The 16,843-nt window shown below is 39.2% G+C and overlaps 1 protein-coding gene across 7 annotated transcripts in view; it reads right to left on the reverse strand.

The window, feature by feature from the left end:
* CACNB2 (calcium voltage-gated channel auxiliary subunit beta 2) overlaps positions 1-16,843 on the reverse strand; it is a 326,918-nt gene that overhangs the window by 31,161 nt on the left and 278,914 nt on the right. For all 7 annotated transcript variants that reach the window (XM_054593040.1, XM_054593047.1, XM_054593031.1 and 4 more), the window contains 2 exons: positions 3,733-3,855; positions 2,008-2,144 (listed from right to left, as the gene is read on the reverse strand). In XM_054593040.1, the coding sequence (XP_054449015.1) occupies positions 2,008-2,144; positions 3,733-3,855 (260 nt within the window). The remainder of the gene's footprint in view (positions 1-2,007; positions 2,145-3,732; positions 3,856-16,843) is intronic.

Consider the following 16,843-nt stretch of genomic DNA (forward strand, 5'->3'; position numbering starts at 1 on the left):
GCAAGAACAAATAACAAAGCTAATATCGTTAAAATAACAGCTGGCATACACAACAATAACAACAATAATAATTCGTTCTGTGCTTGCTATGTCAGGTCCTGGTTATGTGTTTCACAGAGAGCGTGGGAGTCCATCTGAATTCCTGGCTACAGTCAATTCTACCTGATTCTACCACTTCCTAGTTGTGTGACCTTGGTCGAGTTTCCTAACTTTTCTTGGCCTGTTTCCTCATCTGTGAAGAGGAGGCTCTAACACACATACCATTCCCACGGGTACCTGTGGAGAGCTGAGCTGGTGACTAACACTAGCCCAAGGATGCTCAGGTGGGAGGCAGAGGAAATTGTGCTTTCTTAACTTTTTTTTGCAAAAAGTTATCTTATCCCTTCCTATTCTTTCAGGAGTTTTTCTTTCTCAGTTTGTATATGAAGAAGCAGAGAAAGATACGCATGTCTATTTTTGCAAAAGCCTATTCCAAATTTTCCACAATGCATTCTACAAAACCCTATTCCTAAAACACGAACCGAGAAAAGTCTGTATAGGATAACTTAAGTATATGCGTGAAAAATATCCCCATCTGCCATCCAGATTTACAGTGCACATGAGCAGTTTAAAGGCTCTGAAAAATCCTAAAATAACTTTTTACTGTCCTGCACTCATTTGACCATGGAACCCTCCTCTCAAGTGACTGCACAGGAAAACTGAAAAATGCTGAGTGATCCTTTGCAAACTAAACCCAAAACAAAACGTCCCCTGGCTGAGATAACTTCAAACCTCAACAAACTTATGTAGAGTGCTACAGAATTGGTAACAGCAATGTCTGTGCCCCAGGGAAATGAAGCCTTTCCAAATTATAAGATTTTATTAATTAGTATTGAGATCTCATTATCAATATGGAAAGTAGAAAAATACACACAAAAACCACTAGAACACTAGAAATGGAATGAATAATATCAGTTCGTCAACATCCCACAGATAAAAGGCACATGCTTTATTGCCATGCCTCTACTTTTTTTACAGCTAAATGTGTCTCACAATCTGAGGGCCCCCAATAACCCAGGGATTAATGAAAACCAAACAATGGGTAGAGGTCTCAAGAAAGGGCGGGATCCATCTGAACTGAAGGAGCCTGACAGTTATAAAATACAAGTTAAAGAAAACAGATGCTTCCTACCAAAAAGCACCTTCTATTTTTCTTGTTGTGGACTCCTGAAAAAAAATGCTTGCTGGCACTATTATAATTGACAAAGGATTTGCATCATTACATAAACAAATAAAATATAAGCTAGAGAAAACAGGAGCATAGTTATTCCCATTAAATAAAAGACTTGTCCATCTCACATCCTTTCACAGAGGGAGAAGCTTGCCATGTTCTCGGACTTGGCTGCATAGGGTTTTGTTACAAATTCACTCTGTCTGAGTGACCCTTCCAGTGATTGTTTGAGTGCAAGGCAACCCACTGCCAGAATGCTACCCAGGGCTACTCAGCCCCAGCCCGTTACATACCTCGTTTAATTGCTATCTGCGAAGACAATTTTAACTGGTTTCATATTGAGTTTCCCTTCAAGTGCTTAGCAGTAGGGACAACTGAAAATTGAGTTTCTTGAGTGAAAATGAAATCTAACAGGCCACAAGGGCTGCTCTCTGCCAATGACGTCTAGGACTGTCATCTCTGAAATGCCTTCCTGCCATGCGAGGCAGCTCAGTGCCAGAATATTTTCAGTAAAAGATTAGGGCTTGAGAATGTCCTCTGCACTGAAGCTTGAATTTAATAGTCTATAACCTTAGCTATTTTCATTAGTGATAATAATTAATTTGATTCTCTCCCAAATCATATGAAAATGAGATGCAGGGATCAACTTTTTAATATGCAGGGCTTGTGATATTATCAATAAGCTCTATCCCTAGTCCATTTGATAACATGTAATAAAGATTATGGAATACAGCAAACAGCACGTGAATGATTGTATAACTTGAACTTTTACACAGCACTTGATGTTCTTCTCATACCTGGAGTAGAATTTCCCTTGCTTGGCTCTCTGTTCATGCTGTAGCCTCATATTTTCTAGTTTCACTGGGCTTGGAATGAATCCGATTTCACAGCCTTCTTTAACCAATCGCCCTATCCACCAGTCATTGTTAAATTTCTAAACACAAAATCAGAATTAAGATCAGCACAGAGAAGTTCAAATCCTCAAATCGTTTCTTTTCCCCCGCATTAACTACTTTCAGTGGAGGGAACTATTGCAGCAATTACAATTAACTATGCTTCAACTATCACAGCTCAAAAATCCCTTAGGCTCACGGATTAAGTGTGTGAAAGTGAAGTATTTTTAGTTAACATGAATAATTCGACCGGTCTGAGTTCTAGCACAGCTGCTGCTGTCAACCGTGAGCTGGGTCCATTCTTCTTGTTCAAAGATTAATGGCAAGAAGGGACCTAACCTTCCTAACCTTATTAGGTCCCTTCCTAACAAGAGACCATTAAGAACCAGAGAGTGTTTGCATTAGAGCAAAATTTACCTTTGTACAAACATGTTTATAATTAGCAATGTATGGTGTTCACAGACGATTTCTCTATTTCTGCTGATGTTGAAAATTTCTCTCTTGTGGGTAGAATATTTTTCATAAACCTTTATGATTTGGTTTGATTTCCCTTAACTAAATAGCATTTTTCATGTCTAGTCTTGACCATTTTGAAGAAGATCGTCCATTCTGGTTTCTTTTCCTGTCATGGTGGAAAGGGATTCCTCTCCAAGCACCAGCTGTCAGGAGGAGACCCTGGATCAATTCTATTTCCTCTTACAAAGTCAGATTCTAGGCATGTCATCACTTCTGAAAACTCTGCCCTTCCTTCCTAGCCAATATTTCACATCTCTTTCTAAACATCAGTTAAATGGGAGACTCTAAATTCTCTAGGCTCTTTTAATAGGTAGTCATCACCGCTTTTGCTTATAGCCTTTAGTGCAGTGAACAGTTAGACTTACATATGTTCCCTGGGACATATCACCCCCCAGGTTCCAGCTGCAAGTTCCTACAAGTCTAAGGAAACGTCATGTTCACACACTGAGAACAGCATGCGGGGGGAGTTTCTGGCCATTTAATACAGTGTTCTACACAGTGAGCATTTGATAAATGTTGACTCAAAATAAACTTGCATTAAGGGTGAATTTGTCTAATTGACAGATTTGAGTCATTGTTAACTCAAAGGTGTTGACTTTTGGCAGGGAGGAAAGGGATTTTCTTGCCTTCTTGGCTTCAACTCCTTCCACTCACCCTTCCACAGCAGAAATCGATCATGGAAGGAGGATGGGGCATCAGTGGGCTGAGTTTACACACTGGCAGCATAGAGGAGAGGTCAGGAATTCTAGATATTATTATTAAACCGTCCCCAGATGGTTAAACTGAGATATGAGGGGGAAACGACACACAATCAAGGTTAAAAATTAAAATAAAAAGTATAGGTTAGGCATAGAAAGAAATCATCTCCTCCAGTAGTTCCCAATTTCTGGGCCACAGAGCCCAGGAGAGCCTTGAAGCTATCACAAGAGGCCTGCAACTGCTTTCTTCTTTATAAAGGTTATATTTGTATTAGAAAAGGTTAAGAGGCACTGATTTTGAGGGTATGTTCTACAACTGCAGCTTTATGTAATGCTATTTACAGCAATAAGAAATAAACGATGTTGCAAGGTAAAAAAACATTATGCAGACAGGAATTCAAATTATTTTCCTTACTTCCTTAACATGCAGAAAATCTTTTGCTTCGAATGAGATGGCCATGCCAGGCACTGGAACATCATCTTCATGGGCTGCACTGTAGCTGACATTTGTCCGAACTGCAAATGCAACAGGCTTTGTCTAAGAAGGCCAAAAAAAAAAAAAAAGGGAGAAAAAAATAAGAAACAAGTGTACAAACATACACTGAATAACTGATGGAACCATTGTTGTTTTTTCCACTTTAGGATTTATCACTAAACAGCTGATTAGCATTCAATACACATGAAATCTCTGTGCTCTCAGCTATACACCATGCATATCTGAACCAGAAAAAAGCCATTGTTCTCGCAGTACTTCAAGTAATGATGGTGAAGATGAACAAAGGAAGTATGTTTCTAACTTGACAGTATGAAGCAACTGGAAACCAGGAAACACACACAGAGATGAAATGTCCAGTTCTTTGGTTTCAGTGAAAAAGACTTAATAATGGCCACCCCCAAAACATCTTTAATTAATAACGAATGACATAGTTCCAAAAGGTGCAATGTTTTGGATGAAAACAGAACCACTGACTATACTTGCTGATTTATATGTAAGTGTTTGTGATAGAGATATGAGCAATGCTTGTTCATCCACAAGGTGAAAAAAATAGGTAAGCTCAGAAACAGTCAAAAGAGGTTTTGTTCTAATTGGCATTATGTTTGTTTCACCTTATGGCAAATGGATTTCTTCTACGCAGTTTTTCCCTACTCAACAAACTTTTTACCTGGACTTGTCCAGGAGGACAAGGGAGAAAAGGAATAGAAAAACCTACCTTCATTTCCAAATTTTCCACAGTTAATCCACTCTACCTGACTGCTGTCTAGGTTGAGGACTGAGCTAAAAGCTATGAAGTTACTCAGATTCATCCACAGAATGCAGATGGGAAACGAGGACTCAGTTCTGGAAATGGGCCCAATAGCCATGAAATGGTTTTTAAATGTTTGACATCCATTCTTGGTCCCCTTTATGATTTCTAATGATGTAAGAAGTGTTATTCCTCTGATGGAAATATGGGCTTTAAAAAAAAGTTGCCCATAGTCCTACCAGTGAAACATAATCCTTCATAGCATGATGGTGTTTCCATCTTTCCTTGAAATTTTAAAAAATACATAGATTTTATTCTATGTATTAAAATGAGTGTAATACATAGTTACACTCATAATATATTTAACTTTAATCCAGTGTTAAATGCATTACAGCCCTTTTCATACAATATACTTCTTTACCATTTACATAATTACTTCAACTGGTCACCCTTTTTTCACATGAAGGTTTTAACTTTTCCACTATGATAAATATTCTGCTTTGAAAAACTGTTGCACAAAAATCCTATTTCTACTTAGAATCCTTTCCCTGGGTTACATTCCCAGAGGTAGCATGAGTAAGTCATGATTTATCAGAACCTTTTTAAATTCTAGTCCAAACTAAGTTCAAATGGGCTGCACTATTTTGAACTTAATCAGCAGTGTATGACAGCACCTTTTTCTATAATAGAGTCCTAATCAGACTCAGTTTTAGGGCTAAAACTAAGATTTTCATGAGTAGATCTATCCATTATTCAGGAGAGCTCTAATCATAAAAATATAGATACAAGACCTTTTTTATGCTATCGTGATCTTTCATTTCTTGCAGGGTCTTTTATTCCTCGTAGGGTACAGAGATCAAGTGTGCTATATATTTTTTTTCATCACTAGAAGATATAAATCTTAAATGTACAACTCTACAGAGGAGCCCATGGAAAGTTTCATGTCTTTTATGCAATGATCAGCTTTTCAAACATTGGGGTAGCAGGAAGAGGGGGCACTGAAAAAAAAGAAAAAGAGGCAGGGAAAGTTAGCATATCAAAGCAGGTACTGCAGAGAGTAATGTTTTCTCAGGTTAAGACCAGTTCAGAATGTGCCTCCTTCCTGGGCTCACCTCCTACAACCAATTTGCTGCCACTAGATGTGGGGTTTATACAGGAATCACCTTTACAGAACTCATAGGTAGGAGAGCTGGACCATAAAACACCATCTCTCAATATCTTTACTTTAGGAACTATGTTTCTAAAATTAGAATGGACAACAGTCAAAGTGGAGGGGGAAAAAAGAGGTAGCCAAGGGAGCTTATCAGCTTGAGCGAAAGACCCCAGGATGTTAACCAAAGGGGCCAAATGACAGTATCATTTTTGATGCACTTTGGCTCTATCTCAAGCAGTATATCAAACAGGGAAGATATTTTCCACATCAATTCTATTCATGTGGGTTCAAGAACATGGAGTTGTGAATAGAACTGGATTTAAACGCTATCCTGCCATTCCTTAGGGGAGCTGCCTGGGCACATTCCTTACTCTCACTGAGCATGTTGGATCACGGCTAAAATGAGAGTAATTACACCAGCGTGCCAGGGTTGTTACAAGATTACAGAACATGCCAGGTCACAAGGCTAGGTTTGTGTTTGGTATAGACGGAAAGACATGAATGGGCACTTGTTACATACTGAAAGTAAATGCTATACGGAAATACGTGTTTCCCCACACGCCCGCATTATTAAGGCCCAGCACAAAGGATTTCCTCTGTGATCTTTCACTGTAACCCTCCTCAGACCGGACAAGACCAGACAGTTGCCACAGTTTTCTATCTGTCGTAGGCCCCATGCTGAATATAATACAAATAGGTTCAAGATGTTTTTCTCTCTTGTATATTCTTTCCCATTCTCTAAGATTGAGAATACGGTAAGGTTTACCCATAATCATTTTTCCCCTGTGTCCTATTTCTTTAATTCTCATTTTCTTTGATCACCATCAGATATGAAGTTTTTTTGCGGGGAGAGGATCGGGGGTGGGGGGAGTAACCAACTAGAAGTTCCTATGGAACCTCCATTAAGGAATCTTTGAGTTTTCATCCCGTGTAACCATTTTTTTTTATCAAGCATATCCCGCTTTCCATTGGCATCTGCATTTTGGGCCTACTCGCAGTATGGTCAACGGCCTCATAGGACTTTTCCTCTCTTCACTCAGGACTCTGCCCCGGTTCCCACTCACACCCTCACCCTCAGTTTGGAAGCCTGACACACTGTCAGGGTCTCCAGCATCAATTACCTCTGCAATCGGGGCCCCAGGACATGGCTCACTCCTCCCTTCCACTCTCACAGCCATTATAACAATTTGTGACTACCACTGATTCTTGGGGCTCTTATGTCTAGAGGTCAGTGGCCATTTACTCTCTCTCTTTGGCTCCCTAAGCAAAGTCCTGAGAAGAAACAGGAGCCCAGAAATGGTGGCCCTGCAGAGGCCTGACGGGAACACAGGGCAGAGTGGACGGTGGTGACAGGCTGAGCTCTAAGACACACTAGGACCCAAGACGTGTTCTGGGCCTCGAGAGAAGCAAAGCTGGTTAAGTCATCGAAAATAATGGTGAGCTCTGAGAAGTGGGTGTGCCCGGGTCTCAGGTTCCCTGTCAAGTTGTCCCTTGCCTGCCCTCTAACTCCAGGGCCTCCCAGGTGTGCCTGAAAGGCTTGGTCATAGCTGGAGGGGAAGAAAGTCAGAAAGCGCAAGTATAAAAATGGCTCACAGCGTAGAGGTCGGGTCCTATCATGATTGATCACTGTGGAATGGTACTTAGATCCAAATTCAGATTGAGACTTAGAGTCACCCAACGCTATAAAATTATTGGGATTAAAGGTGATTGGGAGACAACAGGATCCTTAATTCCACTTTATTTCCACCCCTTTAACATCAGGCCAGTGCCATAGCCCGTGTCCTCTGCTTTTGCGGCTATGGAGGGCTGCACCCGTGATACAGGTGCATTCTGTTCCACTCGTCTTTGCTGCGCACTCTCCTGTGTCAAGGTGAACCGATCAATTCCCTTGCCTTTCTTGATACCTGCCGTTGACATATGCTACAGAGTGTGAGGGTGGTGGGTAAACTTCTCATGCGTGGCAGCTTCCTTTCGCCACACAGAATTAAAGTTTGCCACATTCAGCTTGTGGACTAAACCTGAACAGATTCTCAGAATAAATTACCAGGTACCATTTTGTATAAGAGCAGCATCTCATTATCCAGACAATTATGCAACAGTGCTTAAAAAATACTAAGCCCGTGTCATTTCACCACAGTTAGCTTCAGTCTGTTTTCAAGTAATGAGTAAGTGACAGAATGGAATGAGTAAGCGACAGAGATGTAAAGGAACTTGTGTTTTCTTCTTCCCAGTCTTCACCTTCTATGTGGCACAACTTATAATTATAAAAGCTACTGCTTTGGGATGTTTGCAAGGTGCAGGGCAGTGTGCTCTGTATTATGCATAGACTGTCACATTTAAGTTAATTTCAGGAACAACTCTTTCCCAGGCGAGGAAACTGAGGCACAAAAAAGCTTTCCTGGGCCACAGTAATGGAGGTGGTATTCAAACCCAACTGTCTCACCCCGAAGCCTGAGCTCTTTGTGCAGTAGTAGACTACCCTTCATTCCAAGGGGATACATGGATGGCAGTGTGAGAGCACTTAGATGTTTGTGTGAAACCGTAAATACTTGAAAGTTATATTTTACAAAGTGCTCACCAACTGATTGGTATACAAAAATTTTAAAAGTTCAGCCTGAGTTTGCTCTGTAGCCTAACTTAGCCCCCCTTTTTAATGTAAAACACTAAATGAGCAGAGTTTTGTACGTTAGAACAATGGGCATTCATTATCAAGACATGCATTTCTGCATCTTGGCACTTAAATCAATATGTGACCCAATACTTAACAAACAAATGTCAAAACATGATTTTTATTTATTTGTACACGACTTTCTTCACATCCCTTTCCCATAACATAGAAAGCTCTATTTCAGGCAAAGAAAATTGAGATGTTAAAGCATACATATGTACTTCATGGCTTCCCAAGTGCCACAACGGACACTGCGTAGAGATCTGAAAGCCACAATTACTCTAGTTGCAGAGCATGAGAAAACACAGAAAATTCCTTAGAGAAAATGACCCGTGGGCTAACTTGAAGGATTTTAACTAGCCTTAAAGTTATATTGAGAGCATTCTAACTTTGCAGGTTTATTACTTGGGGGAAAATTCCTTTTTTATGTCCCTCTCCTGCAGCAGCTGTTGCTGCATCAGCTCTTTGCAACATCACTAAGGTTCTTTGGCCTCCACTGTGGTTGGTTGCTCAGGGAGTTTTACTCAGTAAACAGCTCTTAGGGTGGACTTCCTTTGCTGGATGATTGCATTGAGTTATCAGTCTGGCAGAGTGCTGCTGGAGAGCCAAGCCTCCTCGGTTCACCGCTCCCTCCAGCACTGCTACAGAATGTCCTAAAACCCCAGAAGGGTGGTCCAGTGACAACCACTTGCTTTTTCTCACAACCAAAGGACACTCCATTAGTGCCACAGAGGCCAGCCCTGTGGAAGCCACTGGGCTCCTGGCAGAGATACATTTGCGTTTATAGCAGAAGGAATTTTTATTTTCTCCCAGTCCTTGAGAATGACTAGACCAAAAGCTATTAGAAAACAGTTATTGTTTTCAATCCAGCAATTCCACTCCTGGAAATATATCCAAAGGAAATGAAAATACTACATTGAAAGATATCTTGGGCCCCCATGTTCATAGAAGCATTATTTATAGCAGCTAAGGCATGAAAACAACCTAAGTGTCCATGAATGGATGAACAGATAAAGAATTTATAGCCCCAGTGGAACATTACTCAGCTATAAAAAAGAAGGACATTCTACCACCTATGACAACATGATGGACCTTGAGGGCATTATGCCAAGTGAGACAAGTCTGACAGAGAAAGAAAAGTATCCCATGATCTCAAAAAACAACAATACAAAAACTCTTGGTTGTGAAATAGAGATAAAACAAATTTTCACGAATACATGACACCATTTCTAGCTCGCTTCCTAGACAATGACTTAATGAGTTAATAGTGAAACTAATTTTAAAAGATACAATAAAATGTTCAACTTCAGTTTGTTACAATGTGCTAGTTATAGAATACCCACTGATAAAATCAAAATGAAATTCAATCAAAGAAGAGACATAAACTTCTGGCCATGGTTAATGTAGTTACTTGAATTTCATGCATTGAGTTTTTCATTTCTTAATACAAAGACATATTTTACTATTCTAAATAGGAAAGTATGTTTTTTACATTTTTATGCTATAATCATCAATATCTAATAATATAAAGGAAAACTCCATAGTTTGTTTTAATATCTACAATTGATTTGTCTTCAATTTCAACTGCTTCCAATTTGTAATATTTTAAAAAGAAATTTGAAGAAAAATATGACTTGGATTTCTATTATAAGAGACTACAAAAAAGAGAGCTTAAAAATCTAATTGGTTTTTTGATCCACTTTCTTGTGGTACCTAATAATTTTCTGTGAAACCTGCTATACTCTCTATAATTTTTAATGAGTCCAGTGGGAGTATATCCATTGAGTCTTAGGTAGGAAATACCCAGGAACCCAAGACCTGGGGATATTCTTTCAGAACTAAGATCACAGCTATCTGCTTTATTACATACTAATATTTTAGTTTCCAGTTATCTTCTCTGATTAGCACTTCTCAGGTCATTTTGCTACCTCAGTGATAATCAAATATATCCTCAGTATACAATGAAAATCTTTGACTTTATTTTTTCATTACATTAAGACAAAAGATTCTACATGTTGTGAAAATTCTTGCTTTGCACCTTGCTGATCATTGAACTTTAAAAAAAATCTTCGCTTAATTTGTTATAAACTAGGGTAGTCTGAGCATTCTTTAGTAGCAAAACATATCAAACCACAGAGATAAAAAATAATGTAACAACCAACTATGTATCTTGATAACTGGACATTGATCAGATAGAATAAGCAAAGAAGCACAGGTTTGTCACAGGATAAAATTTACACAGGTAGTTCATTCATTTGAGAAATTTAAATTTCTTCTCGAGAATTGACTTGCTTAGTGAATACTTATTAAGTACATGTTTACTATCTCAAGTTCCTGTTCTCACATAGCTTAACTTACCTTCTAGTAGAAGAGATATCATAAGATAATTAATAATTTCAATAAAGTAAAAGGAAGTTATTTGAGTAGAGAGTAACCATAGAGGGCAGGGGAGAATGGGCAGGCAACATGAAATGGGGTAGTCAGGGAAAGCTTCTTTTGAGTTTTCAATGATCCATTTATCCATCCATCTCCATCCATATCCATTATTTATGTGTCAGGCATTTCTGGACGGTTGGGACACATCAGTAATTAAGATCCCCTGCCTTCTAGGAGCTTATACTCTAGAAGGAAGAGATAGATCATGAGTAATAGACACCATAAACAAAAAAGTATATAGTATGTTAGAAGGTGATAAATGCTGTGGAAAAAGAAAAATCAAAACAAGGTAAGGAGAGTAAGGGAGCAAGGTGGCAGGGCAGGTACTGTTTTAAATGGGAGTACAGGTTGCCTGCATCAGAGAAGTGGCATTTGACCAAAAGCATAAAAGAAGGGAGGAAATGCAGACATCTGGACTCCAGGTAGAGGGAGGGGCCATGCCGAGGCCCTGCAATGGCAGTTGGCCAGATGAGTCAGAAGGAGACACGGAGGATAAGGCTGAGTCAGGTGAACTAGGAGAAAGCACAAAGAATGAGGTCAGGGCTCTCAGGTCACAGTCGAGATTTTTGGCTTTTATTCTGTGAGATGAAAAGTCACTGAAGGGTTTTCAGTAGAGGAGTGATGTGGTTAAAAGGACAATGCTAAAAGGACTGTGGTGGCTTTTGAATTAAAAAGAGACTTCGGGCACTTTGGGGTGGAAACAGAGAAATCAGTTGGAAATTATCACCATAACACAGGTGGAGAGATGATGATGGTGGGTAAGCCAGGGCGGCAGCAATGGACTAGTTAAAAATGGTCCAGTTCTGGGTACACATTTTCAAAGCTGGGCCAATAGGATTTGCTTATAGGTTTGGTGTGGTTGTGAAAGCAAGTCAACGGCGATGTCAAATGTTTTCGGTCTGAGCAATTGGAAGGATGGAGGACCTATCAAGACATGTGGGAAAGGCTACAGATGGCCAGAATGCCAAAATCAGGAGTTCCTTCTTAACCTGTAAAAGTTCCTTCTTAACATTCGTATGATTGTACGAAACATCCAAGTAGGGTTTGGAAGACTGCTCAAGGTCTGAAGCTCAAGGTCTGAAAGTTTGAGAGAAAGATCTGAGTTAAAGACATGAGACTGTAAACCTTGGGCATATTGATGGCATTTAAAGCCAAGGAAATGAACATGCATGGGGGCACTCCAACCATAAAGGCGGCTCAGCGGGATCAATAATGAAGAAAATGACATCTCAGACTGTAGTTTTCTGGAAGAAACTGTTCCAGAGAGTAGAAAGCGATCATGGTGTCAAACAGGAGAGGGGTGGAACACAGCGAAGACAGACAATTCTTTAAAATATTTTCCATAAATGGGAGGAAAAAATGGGGTTACTTGTGGCAAGAAAGGAGGGTCAACACTTTTCCTTTTAAAGTAGGGGAAATAACAATTTGTAGCTATGCTGATGGAATGATCCAGATGAGAGAAAAAAGGTGGTGCTGTATGAACAAGAGGACAAAATTGCTGGAGTAATGTCCATGCGAAGCAAGGGAACCCAGTGCTCAAGTAGGGACATGGCCAGAGACAGGAGGAGCTCCATTTCTGGGACCTGACAAGGAGGCGGTGTGGACAAGCACAGATGCTGGCTGCTGAGGTGAGGGGACGCCACCGACTGGCTCAGTTGCTCCGTGGAATAGGAAGGTAGGGAACAGGGAAGAGGTATTAGAGGTCTGAAAAGGGAAGGTATTAGAGGTGTGTATCATTTAAGAGTACAGAAGATGAAATGGATGGGGGAGGTGGGTAAGATTGCCTGGCAGTATTAAAGAACCACTTGAGACCCAAGGTCATGGATTTATAGTATGGCAGCCGTGGCATGCTAGGATATAATGAGCATCATTACACAGGTAACAGAGTCAAAAGCATAATCCTGCGCCAAAATATTGTGGCTTTAAAGTCACCTTTTCCCAACTTGCTTTGAAATTTCTACAGCAACTTCACAGAAGTGTTTATTATAGAAGATGTACATATATTCTCTCTCTCTATTTGGGAGCATTTTTAGCTACCTCCCTGAATATATCTTTTAACTAGATTATAACCCTTTTCAGTTGAGTGATTATATTCCTATTTATTTTTTATACCGGCCTCCAAACACTTACTATAGTGCTTCTTATACATTCGTAATTGTTAGAGGACTCAATTAAGATATTGATTCTGTTAGAAAAATCAATCATCAGGTGCTTATTCAGCGCCTGCTCAATGGAAGGTCTGGTTACAATAGATTCAGGGCTGCAAAGTTGAACGGCTAAATCAGTATAAAAGCAAGGTTGGTCTGATCAGGATTTTTTTTAATATGACTAATATGCATGTATGTAAGTGCAAGTGTACATATGTGTTTTTTACATTTAAAACAGCTATATTAAGAATGAAGCAAAATTTTAAATCTTATCGCCCTTAAAGCCACTGCAGTGACTAACCATCACAACATAAAGTAGTGAAAATTGTATATGAAGCAAAAATACATGAAATATTAATTTTTTAATAGATAGTTTAAAAAGTAGTGAATAATGGTAATCCTTAAAATATGGCACACCCTTTAAAAAGCTTTATTGAAATGAGATAAAAGGCAGCATTTATGAGGGTTTAAGTGAATGTAGTGCTCAAAGGTGCAGAATCAATGTGCAAAGTAAAAAGCCATTGAAATAATAATGAAACACAGATTTATCCAGAGAAAAATGTAGCATAACCCTTTCCTCCTGCTTACCAGGGAACTGCTCGCTTTGCCACTGAATATTAGGAAAGCAGCTTCCTGCAGTAATACCTGCTGGCTTCGCTTCCCCAGGGGAGCTGTCTTTCCCTAGAGCATCCTTTACAGAAAGCCTGGAAATTCCTCTAGGGGAAGAAAGCAATACCCGAAGAAAGTGCTCAATTACATTTATTCCAGGTTGTGAAACATATGTCTCCCTGCCTTAGAGAAAATGTAACTTTCGGCTAAGCCAGCATCCTAAGAAGAAAAGAACTGTTTATCTTTTATTTTACTATTGATTAGTCTTACCAAACATGATAACAGCATTTCTCGTTATTTAGAACCTCATGTATAATTCAGGAGCAAGTAATTTTTACGTTAGGCTTGTTTAAAAAATTTTTTTTCCCTTTGGTTGTTGTCACAGACTGAATGTCTGATTAAATGAGGTCCTATGGTCATGGCCCTAACCCAATGGAACTGGTATCCTTACAAGAGGAAGAAGGAGACACCAGAGGTCTCTCTCTGGCCACGCAGAGAAGGGGCAAGTGAGGCCACAGGGAGCAGGGGGCTGTCTGCCAGCCAAGGGGAGGGGCCTCACTGGAAACCACCTCTGCCAGACCTTGATTGGAGACTCCCCAGCTTCCAGATGTAGGAGAAAACCAATGTCTGTGGTTTCAGCTAGGCAACCGATGGTATTTTGTTATGGCAGCCTGAGCAGACTAACATAGTTGCCCTAACCAAGTCAATATGATGCAGTTTCTATCTCTAGTAAAAAACACAACTTTAATATACACTATTTTCAGAGACAAATGTATTTGAAAAAATAAATTAATTAATTAAAAAATTACACTATTTTGATATCAAAATCGTCATAGCCAAAGATAGTATCTCTACCCAAAATTCCTGTATACTTTTCAGAAAAAATTAGGAAAATGTCAAGTCAATAAAAATCCACTCCCTTTTTTCTAATACATATTTACTTAGCCTCTCTTTTGTTTAAAATCGAGCACTGTACAATTCAAAGATTAGGACAGAGCAGGACACAGGGTTTCTTTCCATAAGCCCGTTGAGACCCAGGTAAGGGAACTTGTATCTACACCAGATCAAAAAACTTTCGTAAAGGCAGATGAAAAGTTTGGATACCTGCTCATTCCTTTCCGCTCTTGGTTGGCTGCATTTTTTTTGTGGGTGGTTGCTGCTTACAACTTCTGAGTAACAACCTTACATTTCCTTTGTTTCTCTTTGCTTATCTCTTATACTTCACCCACTTAACAGTATCATTTCTCAACTTGTTTTCTCTAAAATATACTGTTTCTATTTTCTTAGGGTGCAAAAATTAAAAACCAAAATAAACACATGGTGATGCAAGGCCATCTCAACAGGAACCAGGCACTCCATTCTCTGAAGGGACTTAATCCACAAAGTGTGGCTCAGAAACAGGCAGAACACCCTGCACGCCAGGTTGTATGTGTCTCCGTCACGGTTCTGCTCAGTACTTTTAGTCCACGTCAAGTACAGGAATGAAAGAATTAAGAGGAATCGTTCAACACTACTGTTTGTTGTTCTGTACGCACTTAGGAAATTAGACACTACAAAGAATTTCTGAAGCAGCTTTCTCAACAAGTGCAAAGAAAGCCTTTACCAAGTATAGGCTGACAAGTATGGAGAGACACGTTATATTTTGCTTTAATTCCTCATTTTCTCCTCTACTCCAATAGCTGCAGTTTCAGCTAGGTCCACAGAGCTCTAGTGATCAAGAGTTATGCATGTCTGTATGTATTTATTCTGTTATTGTTTATTTCACACTGAGTGCTTTGTTTTTCTTAAAATAGAGAATATTTCCAGGACCAAAATCGAATGTTTTAGCAGGGAATAAATTAGTGCAGAGAGCTGGGGGTGGCATGTTCTGGATATGTGACCTGATTGTTCTCTCTAGAAACATTTAAAACCTTTATTGCTACCCTTACTTCACGACTTCCCTCAGTAAAGCTTTGTGACTGACTCACTACACTTGAGAGGGCAGGACAGTGTCCAAAGGGGTAAACGCTCAAGGAAGGCAGACAACAGCTGAAAGTGTGAAAAACCTAATAATGACAAGTGCTGATCACTGACTGGGTTGTATTTGCAGATGCAAATCTCTCATTTGAACACCTACAATTAAACACTGATAGTAACTTGTGTTAAAGGATAAACTGAGGCACATTAAAATTGTCAAGATTTTATCCTGGTCAACATTGGTTGAAGTCTGGCAGCACTAAACCAGAAGTGGTTAAAAGTGCTGTCCCAACAGGAGGTAAGGGAAAGACTTTGAAAGCAAAGATGGGGAAGCAAAGCAAGGAAATTATTTGATTGGCTACAGCCTAAGGGGTGACTTATTTGGGAATGCCTAGCTGGCTCTTTGTGATCCATCATTAAATCTATTTTCTGGGATACCAGTGCATTTATAGGCACTGACTCTGGCTTAGGTTTCATGTTTACATAGATTACCAAGGTATTACTACCACCCCTGTCTAACGGCCTCCTTTAATTACTTTAAAACTTGTAATTACTCTACAGGTCTTTACTAAAGGCATCTCAAATATCTGTTCAAGACATCTTCAGTCAAGTCAGGGGATATTTCCAACTTCCTGTTGGCCTTCTGTGTGCCAAGGTTTTAGAGAAAATAGTTGGCTATTGGGTGTGAATGTATGAAATGAACAACTTGACTTAGACATATCTGTGACAGTAGAAAGATATGACTTAGCTTGATAAAGAGGTATTTTTTTCAAGTAATATTGGACTGTAATAATTAATACTTGCCTTAATTTATTGAGTACTTACTTTATGAAAGCCATTGTGCTTAAACATATCTCATTTTGTCTCTATCAAAACCCTATGATTATGTGTCTAGTAAGTTAGGATACGGGAATCAAATCTAGGTCTTTTTTGAGCACAAAAGCAGATGTTTTATGTTCTCTCATTGCCACTATACTCTCATCAAGCAAGACCACAGCCTCTTTTGTAACACATTCATTTTTATTTATTTGCACTCATTCTCTAAGTCTCAAAATTCCTATTATGTGTCTATTATCCCATGGAAATACTATGAAGTACCCTTATTTTATAACCTCTCATAAAGTTTTACTAATTCATATTTATGGCAATGCCTCAAATAATTTAAATTCAGTCCAGCTTTTAGGCTTGTTCCTTTTTTACTCCCCAGTTGAAATTCTTACAAAAAATATACCCAACTCTAGTTTACTCTTAAAAATATAACTATGAAAGTAGAAAATTTAGAAAATGCAGTAAACCAAAGAAAGGAAATGCCA

The sequence above is a fragment of the Pteronotus mesoamericanus genome, unplaced genomic scaffold (assembly GCF_021234165.1).
Source record: "Pteronotus mesoamericanus isolate MK-2021 breed Mesoamerican mustached bat unplaced genomic scaffold, CSHL_Meso_final contig_130, whole genome shotgun sequence".
NCBI lineage: Eukaryota > Metazoa > Chordata > Mammalia > Chiroptera > Mormoopidae > Pteronotus > Pteronotus mesoamericanus.